The sequence below is a fragment of the Aegilops tauschii genome, chromosome 7, assembly GCF_002575655.3.
Source record: "Aegilops tauschii subsp. strangulata cultivar AL8/78 chromosome 7, Aet v6.0, whole genome shotgun sequence".
Lineage (NCBI taxonomy): Eukaryota > Viridiplantae > Streptophyta > Magnoliopsida > Poales > Poaceae > Aegilops > Aegilops tauschii.
In genome coordinates, this window is record NC_053041.3 from 22,062,780 (window position 1) to 22,079,401 (window position 16,622).

At 48.4% G+C, this 16,622-nt stretch overlaps 1 protein-coding gene across 2 annotated transcripts; it reads left to right on the top strand.

The window, feature by feature from the left end:
- The first annotated feature begins 1,283 nt into the window (after positions 1 to 1,283).
- Positions 1,284 to 6,680, top strand: LOC109772074 (disease resistance protein RPM1). 2 transcript variants are annotated; one of them, XM_020330768.3, is made up of 5 exons: positions 1,284 to 1,536; positions 1,657 to 1,895; positions 2,006 to 2,091; positions 3,040 to 6,082; positions 6,200 to 6,680. In XM_020330768.3, exon 4 carries the CDS (start codon positions 3,121 to 3,123, stop codon positions 6,052 to 6,054), a length of 2,934 nt encoding a protein of 977 aa, XP_020186357.1. In that variant the 5' UTR covers positions 1,284 to 1,536; positions 1,657 to 1,895; positions 2,006 to 2,091; positions 3,040 to 3,120; the 3' UTR covers positions 6,055 to 6,082; positions 6,200 to 6,680. The 2 variants fall into 2 exon arrangements, with proteins under 2 accessions (XP_020186357.1, XP_020186358.1); XM_020330769.4 differs by having other exon boundaries at positions 1,340 to 1,536; positions 1,653 to 1,895.
- Positions 6,681 to 16,622: the final 9,942 nt, after the last annotated feature.

The window sequence follows — 16,622 nt, forward strand, 5'->3', positions numbered from 1 at the left end:
TTTTATACATGGTGTAGACAAAAAAACAAATACTTAAATGAAAATGAGTCAATTTTTTTATTGTTGATCAGGATTTTTTTTTTGTTTGTACCTTGCAGATCGGAGGGAGAATACAGAGGCAAGCCCCCAGCAACAGGCAGACCACTCCGCCGCCGCCGGCGCGGAGTTGAATCGGAGGGAGAATGCCGCGTCTCGCCTCCGGCCAAGCCCACCCTCACTCCACTCCTGTCCTCTCTCCCTGTGCGGTGACAGGCCGTCATTGCCTGGCCAAGTCTCCCCTCGCTCGCCGCGGCCTCCGTGAAATGGATCCCCGGCAACGGCGATGATGCTGAGGTAAGCCACCCAACTTTCCTGCTAGCGATATCGCCCACAGATGTCCATGCTTCTTGCGTTCTTCTTAGTACGTCAATGTCACTAAATCTGAACCGAATTAATCTATCCTCTGCATCCATGAGATCGACCTTAATTTATACATAGCATACCTCTTAAATAAAATTTAGGGATGAAGGAATTGAGGCCCTCTAATCATCCCATTTGACCCTCCATGCTGAAAATCCAGGGAAGGTCCAAGAGATGAGATTGGACTATGTGGTTTCGTGCGATTAATTGACGATGAGCAAGAAAGCGAGATTCAGCAAGGCGATGCATCTCAGAGAAAGAAGTATGTATCTTGAAGGAGATTATACACAAAGAAAATCGTAGGACACATATCGTTAAATCTCCACTGTTAATGATTTCACCAGAAAACATGTTCAGATATAAACAATGTCGTCAATTAGCACCATCTCCATATGTAGCGATTAGCCCATTACTAGCAGCAAGGAGGCCTGGCATATATACGGGTGTTGATTGGGCCGGCGGTGACCAGCTTGAAGAGGCCATAGAGGACGAGCTTGCTCTCATTCGCGGTTGTGCCAGGCATCGTCTTAGCCTTATGTGAGTACTCCTCACGAAGAACAAACAATCAGCTTAGCATCTTGAGTTGCTCATTTTGTATGTATGGATAGCTTCACCACCTGTTAAGAGGTCTCCATCAGTTTGTCCATGTCAACCATGCCGGCCAAGTGCTTCAAAAAAAAAAAATGCCGGCCAGCACCAACTATCATGACTAATTATTGGCAAGGACCCCAAGTTGTATGTTTAAGAACAATTTCAGTGGTGAGTGGTGACAGCTATTACGATGCATATACTAGGATGGTGAGATTTTATATATTAAAGATGCTTCCCGGTGCCTTCCTTGAGTTGCTCACTTGTGCTGTTCACCAAAATTTAGATTAAAAAATCTCAAGAGTTGGTAAGAACAATTATTGGGTTGGTAGGAATCAAGAGTGATGCTAACCAGCCAGAAGGTGTATGCATGTATGCTAGTCTAAAGGGCATTAGGATTCCTCCTCCTCTCACAAAACACACGGGAAACACAGGCCCTAAGAGCTTCGCCTGGTTCTTGTTCGCTTGACCGACCATCGGTGTTTTGATGATTTCAGATTCTGAAGTGCAAAAGGAGGTCGTTACAGATCCAAATCGATTTCCAGCTAGGTGTGTTTCCCTTAATTTGATTTTCTTCAATCTTATCAATATCCTAGGCTGTACCAGTAGAACTATCACCCTAGCTAGGTCGATGCAAAATAACCAATTTCCCTTGCCATTACAAGACAGGCACGTCGTTGTTTTTTGGTTTTATGGATAAAAGGAACAAGGAGGACACCTCAAGTTGAAGACCAAATCCATCTACTTGTCATCAGCAAGCTAGCACACCCTTGTTGATACCCATGAGTCCATGACTCCATGGAAGTTCAGAATCTCCGTAAGGCTTCTAATGGTCTGATATTCTGAACTGCACGAGGAGTTCACCTAGATCAACCGGATCTAAGCCATTACGAGACTGGCTATCTCAGGTTTTACTCGGAACAATCTCTCTTTCAGTAGAAAAAAAATACATTTCTGCTATTTTGCGAGTTTGCAAGCCTAATATATTTTCTGAGTAAAAGATTGCTATTTCTTCCAGCACCATAAGCACAGTAAAGATTTCTTCTGGAAGAAGGACAAACTTCTTTATTTCTTCTGGAAGAAGTGCAAAAGGCTAGCTGGCAGGTATGTTGAGCTTTTAGTTGCCATCCATGCTTTCCCAAGGATTAGCAAACAATCTATAATTAATCTGCAGCTTAGTTGTTGATTGTGTTCTTTACCGGCGTCATACTTAGTACATGATGGGAATGTTAAGACAATGTCAACATTCTTGTTGTGTGAGGATCTCCTAAAGTGAACATGACGGCTTCGTCTTAGTTACAACAATCATATATCAATTTCTCCCAGTGAGTACTTCAATATTATAGATTAGCCTTCCTTTTTATTTTCTTGATTGCTATACATCTTTCTTACAACTTAATAAACAAGTCTAGCTATTTGTTTGTCCATCTATCTGGAAGATAGATGTTGCGGAAAAGGTACCCAGAAGGCAGGAACTTCGAAATTAGCCAACTCCGTGGAAGTAGAATATGCATATTGCCGAGCTGCCGCCATATGAAGCACATGCTTGGTCAGAGTTTCTGTAAGTTAGGTTATGCTGGGTTCCCCTTCCGAGCTTGCTTAGGCAGGCAACCTGCATCCGTTCCGTAATTTTCGTTCGTTCTTGGTGCCGAAGGAGAGCCGATTTCGATCTCCTGGCCTGGTTAGATTTTCCAAGCCTCAACTGCCTCTCTAGCCTGGCAAAGCAAGATTTTTTTTCGTTTACCAAATGTCAAGTCTTGCCTAGCATCGCTAGTATATCTCTAGCCTAAGATCCAAACACGCCTTCATTTAGTTGCCTACAGGTGACTCTATCACAATCCCAGTGCTTTAAACTTCTCATGGGCTTTCCTGTCATAAGTATTGCTTTGTATTATTATTTGGGTTAGAGTTAGATAGGTTAACATTATGATTAAAATATTACTTTTGAAAGATTCTTCCTATTTTTGGGAGTTTTGAAGTGTTTCAGCAAGTGCTTGCTACTAGCAGAATAGACAACAATTTAATTAATACATCAATTACTTCATTTTACAGTGGCTATTCTGATGATACTGAGTAAAATATACAACTAGACCCCTCCACCAACGGTGAGACATTAGCAATTCTTAGAAAGAAATGGCTGAGATTGTGATTCTTCTAGCCATTAAAAAGATCGGAGTTGCCTTGGCAAAGGGAGCGGTAGACCAGGCCAGTGTGCAGTTTGCAAGGTACAGGACACAACTACTAGAGCTTCAAGGCAATATGGGTCGTGTTGCCAGGGAGCTTCGCATAATGCATGATGTTCTCTGCCAAATGGACATTCGGAACCGCAACAATCAAGTATATGAGGGCTGGTTGGAGGAGGTACGGAAAGTAGCACATGTGATGGAGGACATGGTGGATGAGTACTTGTATCTAGTTGGTCAAGAACATGATATAGGTTGTTTCTTTTTCCTGAAGAAAGGGATAAAAAAGCCAAGATCTTTACTTTCTTTGAACCAGATAGCTTTCAAGATAAAAGAAATAGAGAAAGACCTTACACACCTGTCAGAGACGAAAAACCGATGGGTTATCCTGATAAATAACGGAGATACTAACAACTCAAATTACATCGTCAAGAGGGCACAAGATCTAGCGAATATTTCACGCTCGCTTGATGATGAAGATCTAGTGGGGATGGATGCCAGCGGAGAAAAACTTGAGAAGTGGTTGGAAAGTGGTGGTATGGAACGCTTTGTGATAGCATTGCTTGGAATGGGAGGGCTTGGTAAAACAACTTTAGCTGCAAATATCTACAAGAAAGTGAGAGATAAATTTCAATGTCATGCTTGGGTCTCCATCTCTCAAACTTATTCCAGAGAAGATGTCTTGAGGAATATTATCAAAGAACTTTTCAAAGATAAAGTCAGCATTCAATCAAACACTGAGGTTTTGAACATCACACGCCTTGAAGAGACAGTGAAAAATTTTCTAGAGCAAAAAAAGTATTTGATCATATTGGATGATATTTGGACTCCAGAAGCATTTGATGATTTATCTAGGGTACTTATTGATAATGATAAGGGTAGTAGATTGATGATCACAACAAGGGAAGCCCATGTTGCCGCACTTGCCTCAAAAGGGCATATCTTAACACTGGAAGCTTTACCAGAAGACAAGGCATGGGATCTCTTTTGCAAGAAAGCCTTTCCAAGCAATGTAAAACCTAGAAACGGAGCATGGAAGGGGCTGGGTGGGGAGTTGATGGAACAACGGGTGTTGGGCTTCACGGGATTAAGATTTTTGACCCAAATGTTAGATAAATGTTCCCTTGGTTACTTGGGTTGGATATGTGATACATCCCTCATGGCACCGTCCGGCATGCCCCTGCTTCCAAGAGATACAAATCATGACTGTCCTCCGGAGTTGAAGCATTTGTCAAAGGAAATAGTTAACAAGTGCAAAGGCTTGCCTCTTGTTATTGTGTTAGTTGGTAGCCTTTTGCGTGTGCGTGAGAAAACTGTGGAAGAATGGAGAAAAATAAATGACCAATTGGGTTGGGAGCTAATTAACAATTCGAGGTTCGATCACATAAGGAATGTTTTGCATCTGAGTTTCATGTATCTTCCAACACATTTGAAAAGTTGTTTCCTGTACTGCAGTTTATTTCCAGAAGACTATATTTTCAAAAGGAAAGAACTTGTACGATTATGGATAGCAGAAGGGTTCGTCGAGGAGAGGGGTGAAAGCACATTAGAAGAAGTGGCAGAAGGCTATCTAAAGGAGCTGATTGATAGAAACATTCTACAACTTGTTGAGAGGAACACATTTGGTAGGATGAAGGAATTCAGGATTCACGATATCTTACGTGAACTCGCAATGGACTTGTGCAAGAAGAATAGTTTTGGTGCTGCCTATGACAAAAAATGTGCTGGGTCTCTTGAGATGGATGGGCGACGATTGGTATTCCACAACCTAAAGAACGATAGTGATCAGTTAATTTCTGGCATACACCAGCTTCGTACAGTTATCACACTAGACAATAGTATGCCTTTATCTACTATAACTCAGCTATGCACGGGGTCAAGATATATGACAGTGCTAGTATTAAGTGGTCTACCCATCGAGAAGATTCCAGATGCTATTGGGGATCTTTTTAATCTCCGCCATTTGGGTTTGCGTTATACAAAAGTGAAGAAGCTCCCCAAGTCTGTTGAGAAGCTTTCAAATTTGTTGACACTAGACCTCTATGAATGTGACATACATGAATTGCCTAGAGGGATTGTGAAACTGAAGAAGCTTAAGCACTTATTGGCTGAGAAAATAACAGATCCAGATTGGAGAGAGTTTCATTGTCGTGGGGGTATGCGTATCACCAATGGCCTTGGAAATCTAAAAAATCTGCAAACGCTACAGGCATTGGAAGCAAATGGCGAGTCTGTTAAATATTTAGGTGAGTTGAGGCAACTCAGAAGCTTGAGGTTATGGAATGTGAAGGGAATCTACTGTGCACGCATCATTGAGTCTATAGTTCAGATGCGATATTTGTCCACCTTAAGTGTTAATGCAAGTGATGAGAATGAGGTTCTCTTGTTGAATGTCTGCCTACCAAACCTGCAAAAGCTTTTTTTGAGAGGGCGATTAGCGGAAGGGGCATTGGACGAGTCTCCTCTCTTCCAAGCTGCTGAGGGGCAAACCTTATATGAATTGGCTCTATTTTCGTCAGAGCTAAGAGAAGACCCCTTGCCATCTCTTTCTCGGTTGTCAAACTTGACACGTCTAGAGTTCACTAGAGCATATAATGGAGAGCAGCTGACATTTCTCACCGGGTGGTTTCCAAAGCTGAAGGTTCTTCAACTAGTGGACCTGCCCAATCTGAATCGAGCAGAGATACAGCAAGGTGCCATGGCGAGCCTGGAAAGATTAGAGTTATTCAAACTCAGCAGCATGACAGAGGTCCCAACTGGCATTGAGTTCCTCCTGCCACTCCAGTATCTTGGCTTCCATGAAATCACCAGCGACTTTTTGACGTTGCTGTGCCAATGTTCTGAAATTCAAGGGTCACAGTGGCAGCACTCTATCCGAGATTGACCTGACACACTGGTCAGGAAATGTGTAGGTACGTGGGCCGTAGCCACTCACCTGCCAACCACAACCAGTACCACTGCTTGCTTTCTCCCTCCTCTCCAATCGTACTACTTTAACATGTTGATGTGATTCAATGTTGGTTATGCAGGATTCCAGGTTGCCGGCCGGAATATTTGGACCATGTGGAGATTCGACTCAATGCATCTCAACATACATATCCAGTGATATCACACCTTCCACGTTTCCTCTGCTTTATCAAGATGTACTACTGCACCATTTGCTGCTAGTTCGGTCTCCACTGCGTATGGTGCTCTTCACTTCTGCTGCTGCTGAGTGCTGAACTGCTGATACTGATGTTACTGTTCATGCGCTTGCTTCTTAAGTGCGATAATATTGCCTATTGATTGATTCTGGTTGTGGGTTTTAAATAAGAAAAAAACTTATTGTAAGATGGAGACTGAGTCGTGTACTCGTGTTTCCATTTGCAGGCTAATTTTCTTGTTACCTGTCCGAACTATATATGTACTGCTATTCATTCGTGTGTTCTTGTTTCAGCTGTGCTTGTTAAATGAAAGACGTGATTTATGATTCATAATGCTCAGACATCAGATTTTCTTCTCAAGGAATTGGTTTGATAATCCTTGATTCTCAATTGTTTATTTTCATCCGAAAGAATTGGCTTTGATAGACAATGCTCAGGTGTTCATTTTCATTGTTGTCATACGTATACTTCCTTACAGTTGTTGTTGATGTGCCTGCCTTGTTTCTAGCTAGCTGCTTCCAATGTGGATGTCCTTTTTTTCTTGAGCAATACATTGATGCAATAAATATACACCAATGTATCATGACAATGTTTTTGAGTGCTACAGCGTGCATGTATGTATCCTATAAATTTCAGCAACAGACGAAGGAGACGATCGATTAGCTCAAGTGATAAGCAGTTTTCTTCGGGGATTGATGTTCAGAAAAGGCTACTTACATGCCTCTTAGTTGGTGTCTATTACTCGTATTTATTATGCCATTGAGCTAGTTTGTCTGAATGATATTGCTTACATTGCATGTCATTTCAGTGCAGAAGTTTTCTTCAGGGATTGATGTTCGGAAAAGGGTACTTAAATGCTTCTTAGTTGGTGTCTATTACAGTATTTATTATGTCATTGAGCTAGTTTATCTGAATGATCTTGCTTTCAGTGCAGAAGTGCTCTGCTCACTGTCCAATCGAACAACAGAATTAATCTGGTTTGTTCAGGCTAGCTCATGCCCGATGGCTTAGCTCTGCCTCCTCACCTGCGTCAGTTGCATGAGTGCGTGACGTAGCACGATGTAATCACCTACTCGAGCAGTCGAGCTCACAGAGGCGCACCTCGAGCTCTGATTTTGCCTGTGGTGCCGCCCATCACTCCGACAGTCGATGAACACCACCACCAGCCTCAACCTTCCGCTTGCCCTTCGCCATCGCCGCCACACCAGCTTGCTCTTCAGATGTTGTTTCCTTCTGTTCCTTCTCTCAAAGTATATAAAGATTACACGATTTAGGTATTTCTTCATTTTTTGACCCCTTAATTAGTTATTGTGCTGTTGTGCATATATACTGTCGTTAGTGGCCGGCAGTGGCCACCTTGCTCTCAGTCCTAGTCTTGGCCTTCTCTAAATATTCCTCAAGTTCATCCTGAAGAACACGCAATTAATGAGCATCATGTTACATATACATACTGATTAAGAACTGACAGTCAATTGTTTTCCAGTCAGAGCCGTTTCAGACAGAACCAACCATGGAATCGCTCTTTCTAAGAATCTATCTACAAATTTAAGCTACATAAGGACAGTAGTGACCTGCAAGATATCTGGATTCAGACAACAAAGCTACAGAATTCACAGTCTAATCCACAAAAATGGACTCCCTTCCCCTAGGCCCCCGACCCGCTCCCTCATGCTAGGGTTTCCGCCACCGCCAGCGGCGCCCTAGCCCCCTCCCGCCGCCACCGGCCGCCGGCGCGCGCGCCCCGGCCCTGCCCGCCCCCCTTTTCCCTCTCCCCCTCCCGTTCCCACCCCTACGCCGCCTCCCCGGGAGGTGGCCGGGGCGGCGCGCCCCATCCCCTTCTTCTCGCCCCCTCCCTGTTGGATCTCCCCCGCCGCCGCCGGCGATGCCCCCGGCACTGGCCCGGGTGGTGCCGGTGGCGGCGGGCCCTTCTGACCCTGCGCGCTCGTCCCCTTCCCGGGGCAGGTGACGGCGACGGTGCTGCTCGGTATGGACAGCAATTAATGGGTTCGGTTAGGCCAGCCACTAAACCAATAGCAGCCCGCAGAAAGAGACTGGCGAGGAGCGCGACGGGATGACGACCCTCGAGGCGATCCCCTCGGCGACCGCAGTGTCGTCGCACGCGGCTGGCCTCCCCCCTTGCCTGCGCGCCACCGGCGACCTCCAGCACGCCCCCGCCCTCACCCCCCCGTCCCCTGTCCTCCACTCCTGGTTGGTCGTCCCCGCTCCCCTCGACGCCGGCCTCGGCGGGCGCCGCCCCGTCCCCGGCGCGGATCTGTTGGGCTGACTAGGCGGATGACGAGGACTGCGCCGAGGCTGCGGCCCTCGCGTCGGGCCTCCCCAGGCACCCTCGCCGCTTCGGCGGCCGGCTGGCGGCTGCCGTCGCCGCTGACGCTCTCGCATCCACCCCGCCCCCTGTCCTCCATCTCGCTCCCCTCCCCTTGCTGACGCGACACTTCGCCCGTCCCGCACCACCTTCCCCACCGCCATCAGGCAATGGCCAAGGCGCCGGTCGCTACGGTCGTGGGGCCCGAGCGCGAGCTTGGGGGTGGCCGGGAGGTCGAAGCTCACCCGTGCGGCGATGTCGTGGCGGCGTGCTTCGCCGACGCCATCCGAGTCTGCGGCTCCCCTTGGTCCTCTGCTGCTGCCGGCCCCCACCGCGGCTCCGGCGGTCGTTGTCCGCTCGTCCAGGTTCTGGTCCTTCCGTTCCTCGGCGGCTGCGGCCCCGGCTGGTGGCCGGTCGGCGGCTGCGGCCCCGGCTGGTGGCCGGGGACTGGTGGTGACCTTGGGCCGTCTTGGGCCGCGGTGGTGACTCGGGCCAAGGTGGGCCCGTTGCCAGGTCACACGTGGTTGGGCCAGGCCCAAGTCCCCCTTTTAGGGTTGGCCTCGTCCGGCTCGACCCCGAACCATCTCCCCACTTCCTCCGCGCCGCCTCCGTCTCGCTCTCCCTCTCCCCGCGCCCCCCTCCCCTCTTCCCCGTGCTCTCCCGCCCCCAATGGCGCGTGAATCCGGCGACGAGGCCCCCGGGCCAAAGCGGCGAGCGGAGGGACGCGAACCCCAGTCCACCCAGGACCCGCGTCGCCCCACCCCCGACGGCGCTCACCGGGAGTCCGAACTCCGGGACGCCATGCTCAAAGGCGAGAGCACCGCGTCGGCGGACGGGGCCGGGTGGCGTGACTCACGTCCGCGTGAACGTTCTTCGGAGAATTGGCGGGACCACGGCCGCGACCGGGACCGGCGCTCCCCGCCACGTCGCTCCCGCTCACCGGCGCGCTCCGGCCGCTCGGACGTCTCCCCCGCGGCGATACGACCCCCCTCCACCGCTCCTACGGTGGCGGCTCATCGGCCGCCGGCACCGTTGGTGACGTGCTTCAACTGTGGCGTGGAGGGGCACTGTCAGGTGGATTGCAAGCAGCCCCACGCATGCTTCAAGTGCAAGAGGTCTGACCACCCCGCCGCGCTTTGCCCGGATCGTCAGGCTCTCGGCGTGCTCGGCCTCTTTGGCTATGGCTTGGACGACCTTGGCTTGTTTCAGATGGACCTTCCTGTGCCAGTCGCCTCCTCCACTCTCACTGCTCTCATCTTGGTACTCGACGGCAAGACGGCGTCTCATGCGATCATCTCCGAGGAGCTCCGCCACCTGTTCAGGCCAGACTGGGATTGGGAGGTTACCCCGATCTCGGACCAGGAGTTCACGGCGGTGTTCCCGGATGCGGCGAGCCTCCGCTTCGGCACCCACAGCGCCCAGCTGACCTTGGCTCTCAACCAGATTAAGGTCCGCATCTGTGTGTCCTCAGTGGACCCTCTTGCTGTGGCCTCCTTGACCTCGATGTGGATTCAGATTCGTGGGCTTCCTCCCATTGCCCGTGCGGAGAGCGTCATCCGGGGTATGTCCCGGCTCCTGGGCAAGATCGTGACGGTGAATGCTCTCTCTCTGGTCAAGGGGCCAGCTGTTCGCGCTCAGATCAAGACTCCGGACCCCTCCAAGCTCCAGACAACTCTGTGAATGTTCTTCAACGACACGGGATATGGCCCGCACATCTCGGTGGAGGATGATCTTCTTGCCTCCCCTGCCAAGCCCGGAGATGGCGCTGACTCTGATGGGGAGGATGGCCCTGGGGGGCCGGGCGGCCACCGCTCCGACCGTGACCGACCTCGCCGCTCGCGCAGCCGCTCCCCGGGCTCGGACGGCTCTGATGGCGACTCGGGGGACCATGACGAGCCCCCGCCCCGGACTGGCACGGCTTCCTCTCCGCTGTCCAAACCTCACGACGCGCCTCTCTCGGCGGCGGATGGGGACGCGGAGGATGCTACCTCTTGAGCATGCATTGGTTTTCCCCTTGAAGAGGAAAGGGTGATGCAGCAAAGTAGCGTAAGTATTTCCCTCAGTTTTGAGAACCAACGTATCAATCCAGTAGGAGACGACACACAAGTCACCTAGTACCTACACAAACAATCAAGAACCTTGCAACCAACGCGATAAAAGGGTTGTCAATCCCTTCACGGTCACTCGCAAAAGTGAGATCTGATAGAGATAATGAAGTAAATATTTTTGGTATTTTTGTTATATAGATTGGAAATTAAAGATCGCAAAATAGTAAACGAGATGCGATATAAACAAAAGAGATGTAATATAATAAAAAAGAGACCTGGGGGCCATAGGTTTCACTAGTGGCTTCTCTCAAAATAGCATGTATTACGGTGGGTGAACAAATTACTGCCGAGCAATTGATAGAAAAGAGCATAATTATGAAGACATCTAAGGCAATGATCATGAACGTAGGCATCACGTCCATGTCAAGTAGACCGAAATGATTCTGCATCTACTACTATTACTCCACACATCGACTGCTTTCCAGCATGCATCTAGAGTGTTAAGTTCATAAGAACGGAGTAACGCATTAAGCAAGATAACATGATGTAGAGGGATAAACTCAAGCAATATGATATAAACCCCATCTTCTTATCCTCGATGGCAACAATACAATATGTGCCTTGCTGCCCCTACTGTCACTGGGAAAGGACACCGCAAGATTGAACCCAAAGCTAAGAACTTCTCCCATTGCAAGAAAGATCAATCTAGTAGGCCAAACTAAATCGATAATTCGAAGAGACTTGCAAAGATATCAAATCATGCATATAAGAATTTAGGGAAGAACCAAATAATATTCATAGATAATCTTGTTCATAAATCCACAATTCATCGGATCTCGGCAAACACACCGCAAAAGAATATTACACCGAATAGATGTCCAAGAACATCGAGGAGAACTTTGTATTGAGAATCAAAGAGAGAGAGAGAAAAAGCCATCTAGCTAATAACTATGGACCCGAAGGTCTGTGGTAAACTAATCACGCTCATCGGAGAGGCAATGGTGTTGATGTAGAAGCCCTCCCTGATCGATTTCCCCTCCAGCAGATCGCCAGAAAAGGCCCCAAGATGGGATCTCATGGGTGTAGAAGGTTGCGGCGGTGGAAAAGTGGTTTCGTGGCTCCCCCTGATGTTTCTAGGGTATAAGAGTATATATAGGCGAAAGAGGTATGTCGGTGGAGCTATGAGGGGCCCACGAGGGTGGGGGCGCGCCTACCCCCTGGGTGCGCCCTCCTGCCTCGTGACCTCCTCGTAGAGTCCCAGACTTCAACTCCAAGTCTTCTGGATTGCTTTCGGTCCAAGAAAGATCATCGCGAAGGTTTCATTCCGTTTGGACTCCGTTTGGTATTCCTTTTCTTTAGAACTCTAAAATAGGCACACACAAAAACAGAAACTGGCACCGGGCCTCCGGTTAATAGGTTAGTCCCAAAAATAATATAAAAGAGCATATTAAAGCCCATTAAACATCCAAAACAGATAATATAATAGCATGGAACAATCAAAAATTATAGATACGTTGGAGACGTATCAGAGGACATCGCGGTGATTGCCGCCATGCTGGATGAGGCGGCCACACTTCCTCCGGGTGCGACCATCCCGGTCCTCATGGAGCCACGGGTTTCTTCCGACGATGGGGGGCGGGGTGAGCAACACGAGCAGGGTTCGGATGGAGGTCCAGCCGGCATCTTCGCCACGAGCTCCCTCTCCGGCTCCGGTGGTAGGGGGTTCTCTTCCCAAGGCCTTGCCTCCCGCCCCGGTGCCGACGCTCGCGGTGGACCCGGCCCTATCATCGCTGGCGACCGCGCCGCTCATCTCCACCAAGGCCAAGCGGCGTCCCCACTCGGCCTTGACCCCGTCTTCCTCGACGCGGAAGAGCGCTCGCCTGGACTCGGCGTCGCGGCCGGATGGGGCCTCGCCGAATGCGGTGGAGAAGTCCGTGCGCCGTGCAGCCGCGCGGAATCTTGATCCAGGTCCGCCCACCTCGGCCACCCCTCTTTTTGATGCTCTTGATGATATTTGTGATGCATCCTTCTCGGCTCTTGCGGGTGTCCCATTAGGCCACCTGGCTAAAGTGGCGGCCGATTCGCGGGGAAAAAGGCCTCGTGCTTGAACAGATCGCATCCCTCCAGGACAAAGAGGTCCTCGAGGGCCGCCTCGCGGCCGCTAGGGCCCGTGAGGCGGTAGCTTCGATGGATGGGGCCCTCCCAACCCCGCGGCCGTTAGGTAGATGGGGCCACCCTGATTTGGCCCCCGATGAGGTTTGTGGTCGCACCCGTTCACGCACGGCCCAGTTACGTCGTGCGCAGAGTGCTTCTACTACTGTGGGGTCCAGGGAGGACCCCCTAGGCGAGTAGTCATGCGCGCTCTTTTTTGGAACCTGCGGGGTTTCGGCCACGATGGCCGCCGCAGGCAGTTGATTGATTACATGCGCGAAGAATCCATCGACATTGTGGCAGTTCAGGAAACTATGAGGGTTGATTTCTCCCTGGCCGAGCTTGGACGGCTTACTAGACACCTGTTTGCCTGGCACTGGTTGCCGTCTAGTGGAGTTGTGGGTCACTCCGGTGGCATCCTTCTCGGGTTGAAGGATGCCACCTTCGAAGTCGGCTCTATGGACCGAGGTGACTTCTTCTGTTGGGGTACGCGGTAATTTCAAAAAAATTCCTACGATCATGCAAGATCTATCTAGGTGATGCATAGCAACGAGAGGGAGAGTGTGTCCACGTACCCTCGTAGACCGAAAGCGGAAGCGTTATGTAACGAAGTTGATGTAGTCGAACGTCTTCGCGATCCAACCGATCAAGTACCGAGCGCACGGCACCTCCGCGATCTGCACACGTTCAGCTCGGTCACGTCCCTCAAACTCTAGTTCCAGCTGAGGCCGAGGGAGAGTTCTGTCAGCACGACGGTGTGGTGATGGTGATGATGAAGTTGCCGGCGCAGGGCTTCGCCTAAGCACTACGACGATACGACCGAGGTGGAAATCTGTGGAGGGGGGCACCGCACACGGCTAAAACATCAATTTGTGTGTCCTTGGGGTGCTACCCTCCCCTGTATATAAAGGAGGGAAGGAGGAGGAGGCCAGCCTAGGGGGCGCGCCAAGCATAGGGAGTCCTAGTAGGATTCCCTTTCCTATTCGGAGTAGGAGAGAAGGAAAGAGAGGGAGAGGGAGAAGGAAAGAGGGGCTGCATCCCCACCCCTTGTCCAATTCGGTTTGGGCAGGGTGGAGGCGCGCGCCACCTATTGGCCCTTCTCCCTTCTCTCCACTAAAGCCCAATAAGGCCCATTACTTCTCCCGGCGAATTCCCGTAACTCCCCGGTACTCCGAGAAATACCCGAATCACTCGGAACCTTTCCGATGTCCGAATATAGCCTTCCAATATATCGATCTTTATGTCTCGACCATTTCGAGATTCCTAGTCATGTACGTGATCTCATCCGGGACTCCGAACAACCTTCGGTACATCAAATCACACAAACTCATAATACCAATCGTCATCGAACGTTAAGCGTGCGGACCCTACGGGTTAGAGAACTATGTAGACATGACCGAGACACATCTCCGGTCAATAACCAATAGCGGAACCTGGATGCTCATATTGGTTCCTACATATTCTACGAAGATGTTTATCGGTCAAACCGCATAACAATATACGGTGTTCCCTTTGTCATCGGTATGTTACTTTCCTGAGATTTGATCGTCGGTATCATGATACCTAGTTCAATCTCGTTACCGGCAAGTATCTTTACTCGTTCCGTAATGCTTCATCCCGCAACTAACTCATTAGTCACATTGCTTGCAAGGCTTATAGTGATGAGCATTACCGAGAGGGCCCAGAGATACCTCACCGATACTTGGAGTGACAAATCCTAATCTCGATCTATGCCAACCCAACAAACACGTTTGGAGACACCTGTAGAGCATCTTTATAATCACCCAGTTACGCTATGACATTTGATAGCACAAAAGGTGTTCCTCCAGTATTCGGGAGTTGCACAATCTCATAGTCTGAGGAACGTGTATAAGTCATGAAGAAAGCAGCAGCAATGAAACTGTAACCATCATAATGCTTAACTAACTGATGAGTCTTGTCCATCACATCATTCTCCTAATGATTTGATCCCGTTTATCAAATGACAACACATGTCTATGGTCAGTAAACATAACCATCTTTGATTAACGAGCTAGTCAAGTAGAGGCATACTAGGGACACTCTGTTTTGTCTATGTATTCACACATGTACTAAGTTTCCGGTTAATACAATTCTAGCATGAATAATAAACATTTATCATGATATAAGGAAATAAATAATAACTTTATTATTGCCTATAGGGCATATTTCCTTCAGTCTCCCACTTGCACTAGACTCAATAATCTAGTTCACATCGCCATGTGATTTAACACCAATAGTTCACATCTGTATGTGATTAACACCCATAGTTCACATCGCCATGTGACCAACACCCAATGGGTTTACTAGAATCAATAATCTAGTTCACATCTCTATGTGATTAACACCCAAAGAGTACTAAGGTGTGATCATGTTTTGCTCGTGAGAGAAGTTTAGTCAACGGGTCTGTGACATTTAGATCCGTATGTATTTTGCAAATATTCTATGTCTACAATGCTCTGCATGGAGCTACTCTAGCTAATTGCTCCCACTTTCAATATGCATCCAGATTGAGAGTTAGAGTCATCTGGATCGGTGTAAAACCTTGCATCGACGTAACTCTTTACGACGAACTCTTTATCACCTCCATAATCGAAAAATATTTCCTTAGTCCTCACTAAGGATAATTTTGACCGTTGTCCAGTGATCTACTCTTAGATCACTATTGTACCCCCTTAGCAAACACATGGCAAGGTGCACAATAGGTCTGGCACACAGCACAACATACTTTATAGAACCTATGACTGTGGCATAGGGAATGACTTTCATTCTCCTTCTATCTTCTGCCGTGGTCGGGCTTTGAGTCTTACTCAACTTTACACCTTGTAATACAGGCAAGAACTTCTTCTTTGACTGATCCATTTTGAACTCTTTCAAAAAAAATTGTCAAGGTATTTACTCATTGAAAAATCTTATCAAGCGTCTTGATCTATCTCTATAGATCTTGATGCCCAATATGTAAGCAGCTTCACCGAGGCCTTTCATTGAAAAACTCTTATTCAAGTATCCCTTTATGCTATCCAGAAATTCTATATCATTTCCAATCAACAATGTGTCATCCACATATAAAGTTAGAAATGCTACATAGCTCCCACTCACTTTCTTGTAAATACAGGCTTCTCCAAAAGTCTGTATAAAACCATATGCTTTGATCACACTATCAAAGCGTTTATTCCAACTCCGAGAGGCTTGCACCAGTCCGTAAATGGATCCTGGAGCTTGCACACTTTGTTAGCATCCTTTGGATCGACAAAACCTTCTAGTTGCATCATATACAACTCTTCTTCCAGAAATCCATTCAGGAATGCAGTTTTGACATCCATCTACCAAATTTCATAATCATAAAATGCGGCAACTGCTAACATGATTCGGACAGACTTAAGCATCTCTACGAGTGAGAAAGTCTCATCGTAGTCAACTCCTTGAACTTGTTGAAAACCATTTGCAACAAGTCGAGCTTTGTATACAGTAACATTACCATCTGCGTCGGTCTTCTTCTTAAAGATCCATTTATTTTCTATGGCTTGCCGATCATCGGGAAAGTCCACCAAAGTCCACACTTTGTTCTCATACACGGATCCCATCTCAGATTTCATGGCTTCAAGCCATTTTGCGGAATCTGGGCTCATCATTTCTTCCTCATAGTTCGTAGGTTCATCATGGTCTAATAACATGACTTCTAGAATGGGATTACCGTACCACTCTGGTGCGGATTGTACTCTGGAACACCTACGAGGTTCGGTAGTAAATTGATCTGAAGTTTCATGAT

Coding starts and splice junctions, on each gene's coding strand:
- LOC109772074 (XM_020330768.3), top strand. CDS start 3,121: ATGGCTGAGATTGTGATTCTTCTAGCCATTAAAAAGATCGGAGTTGCC.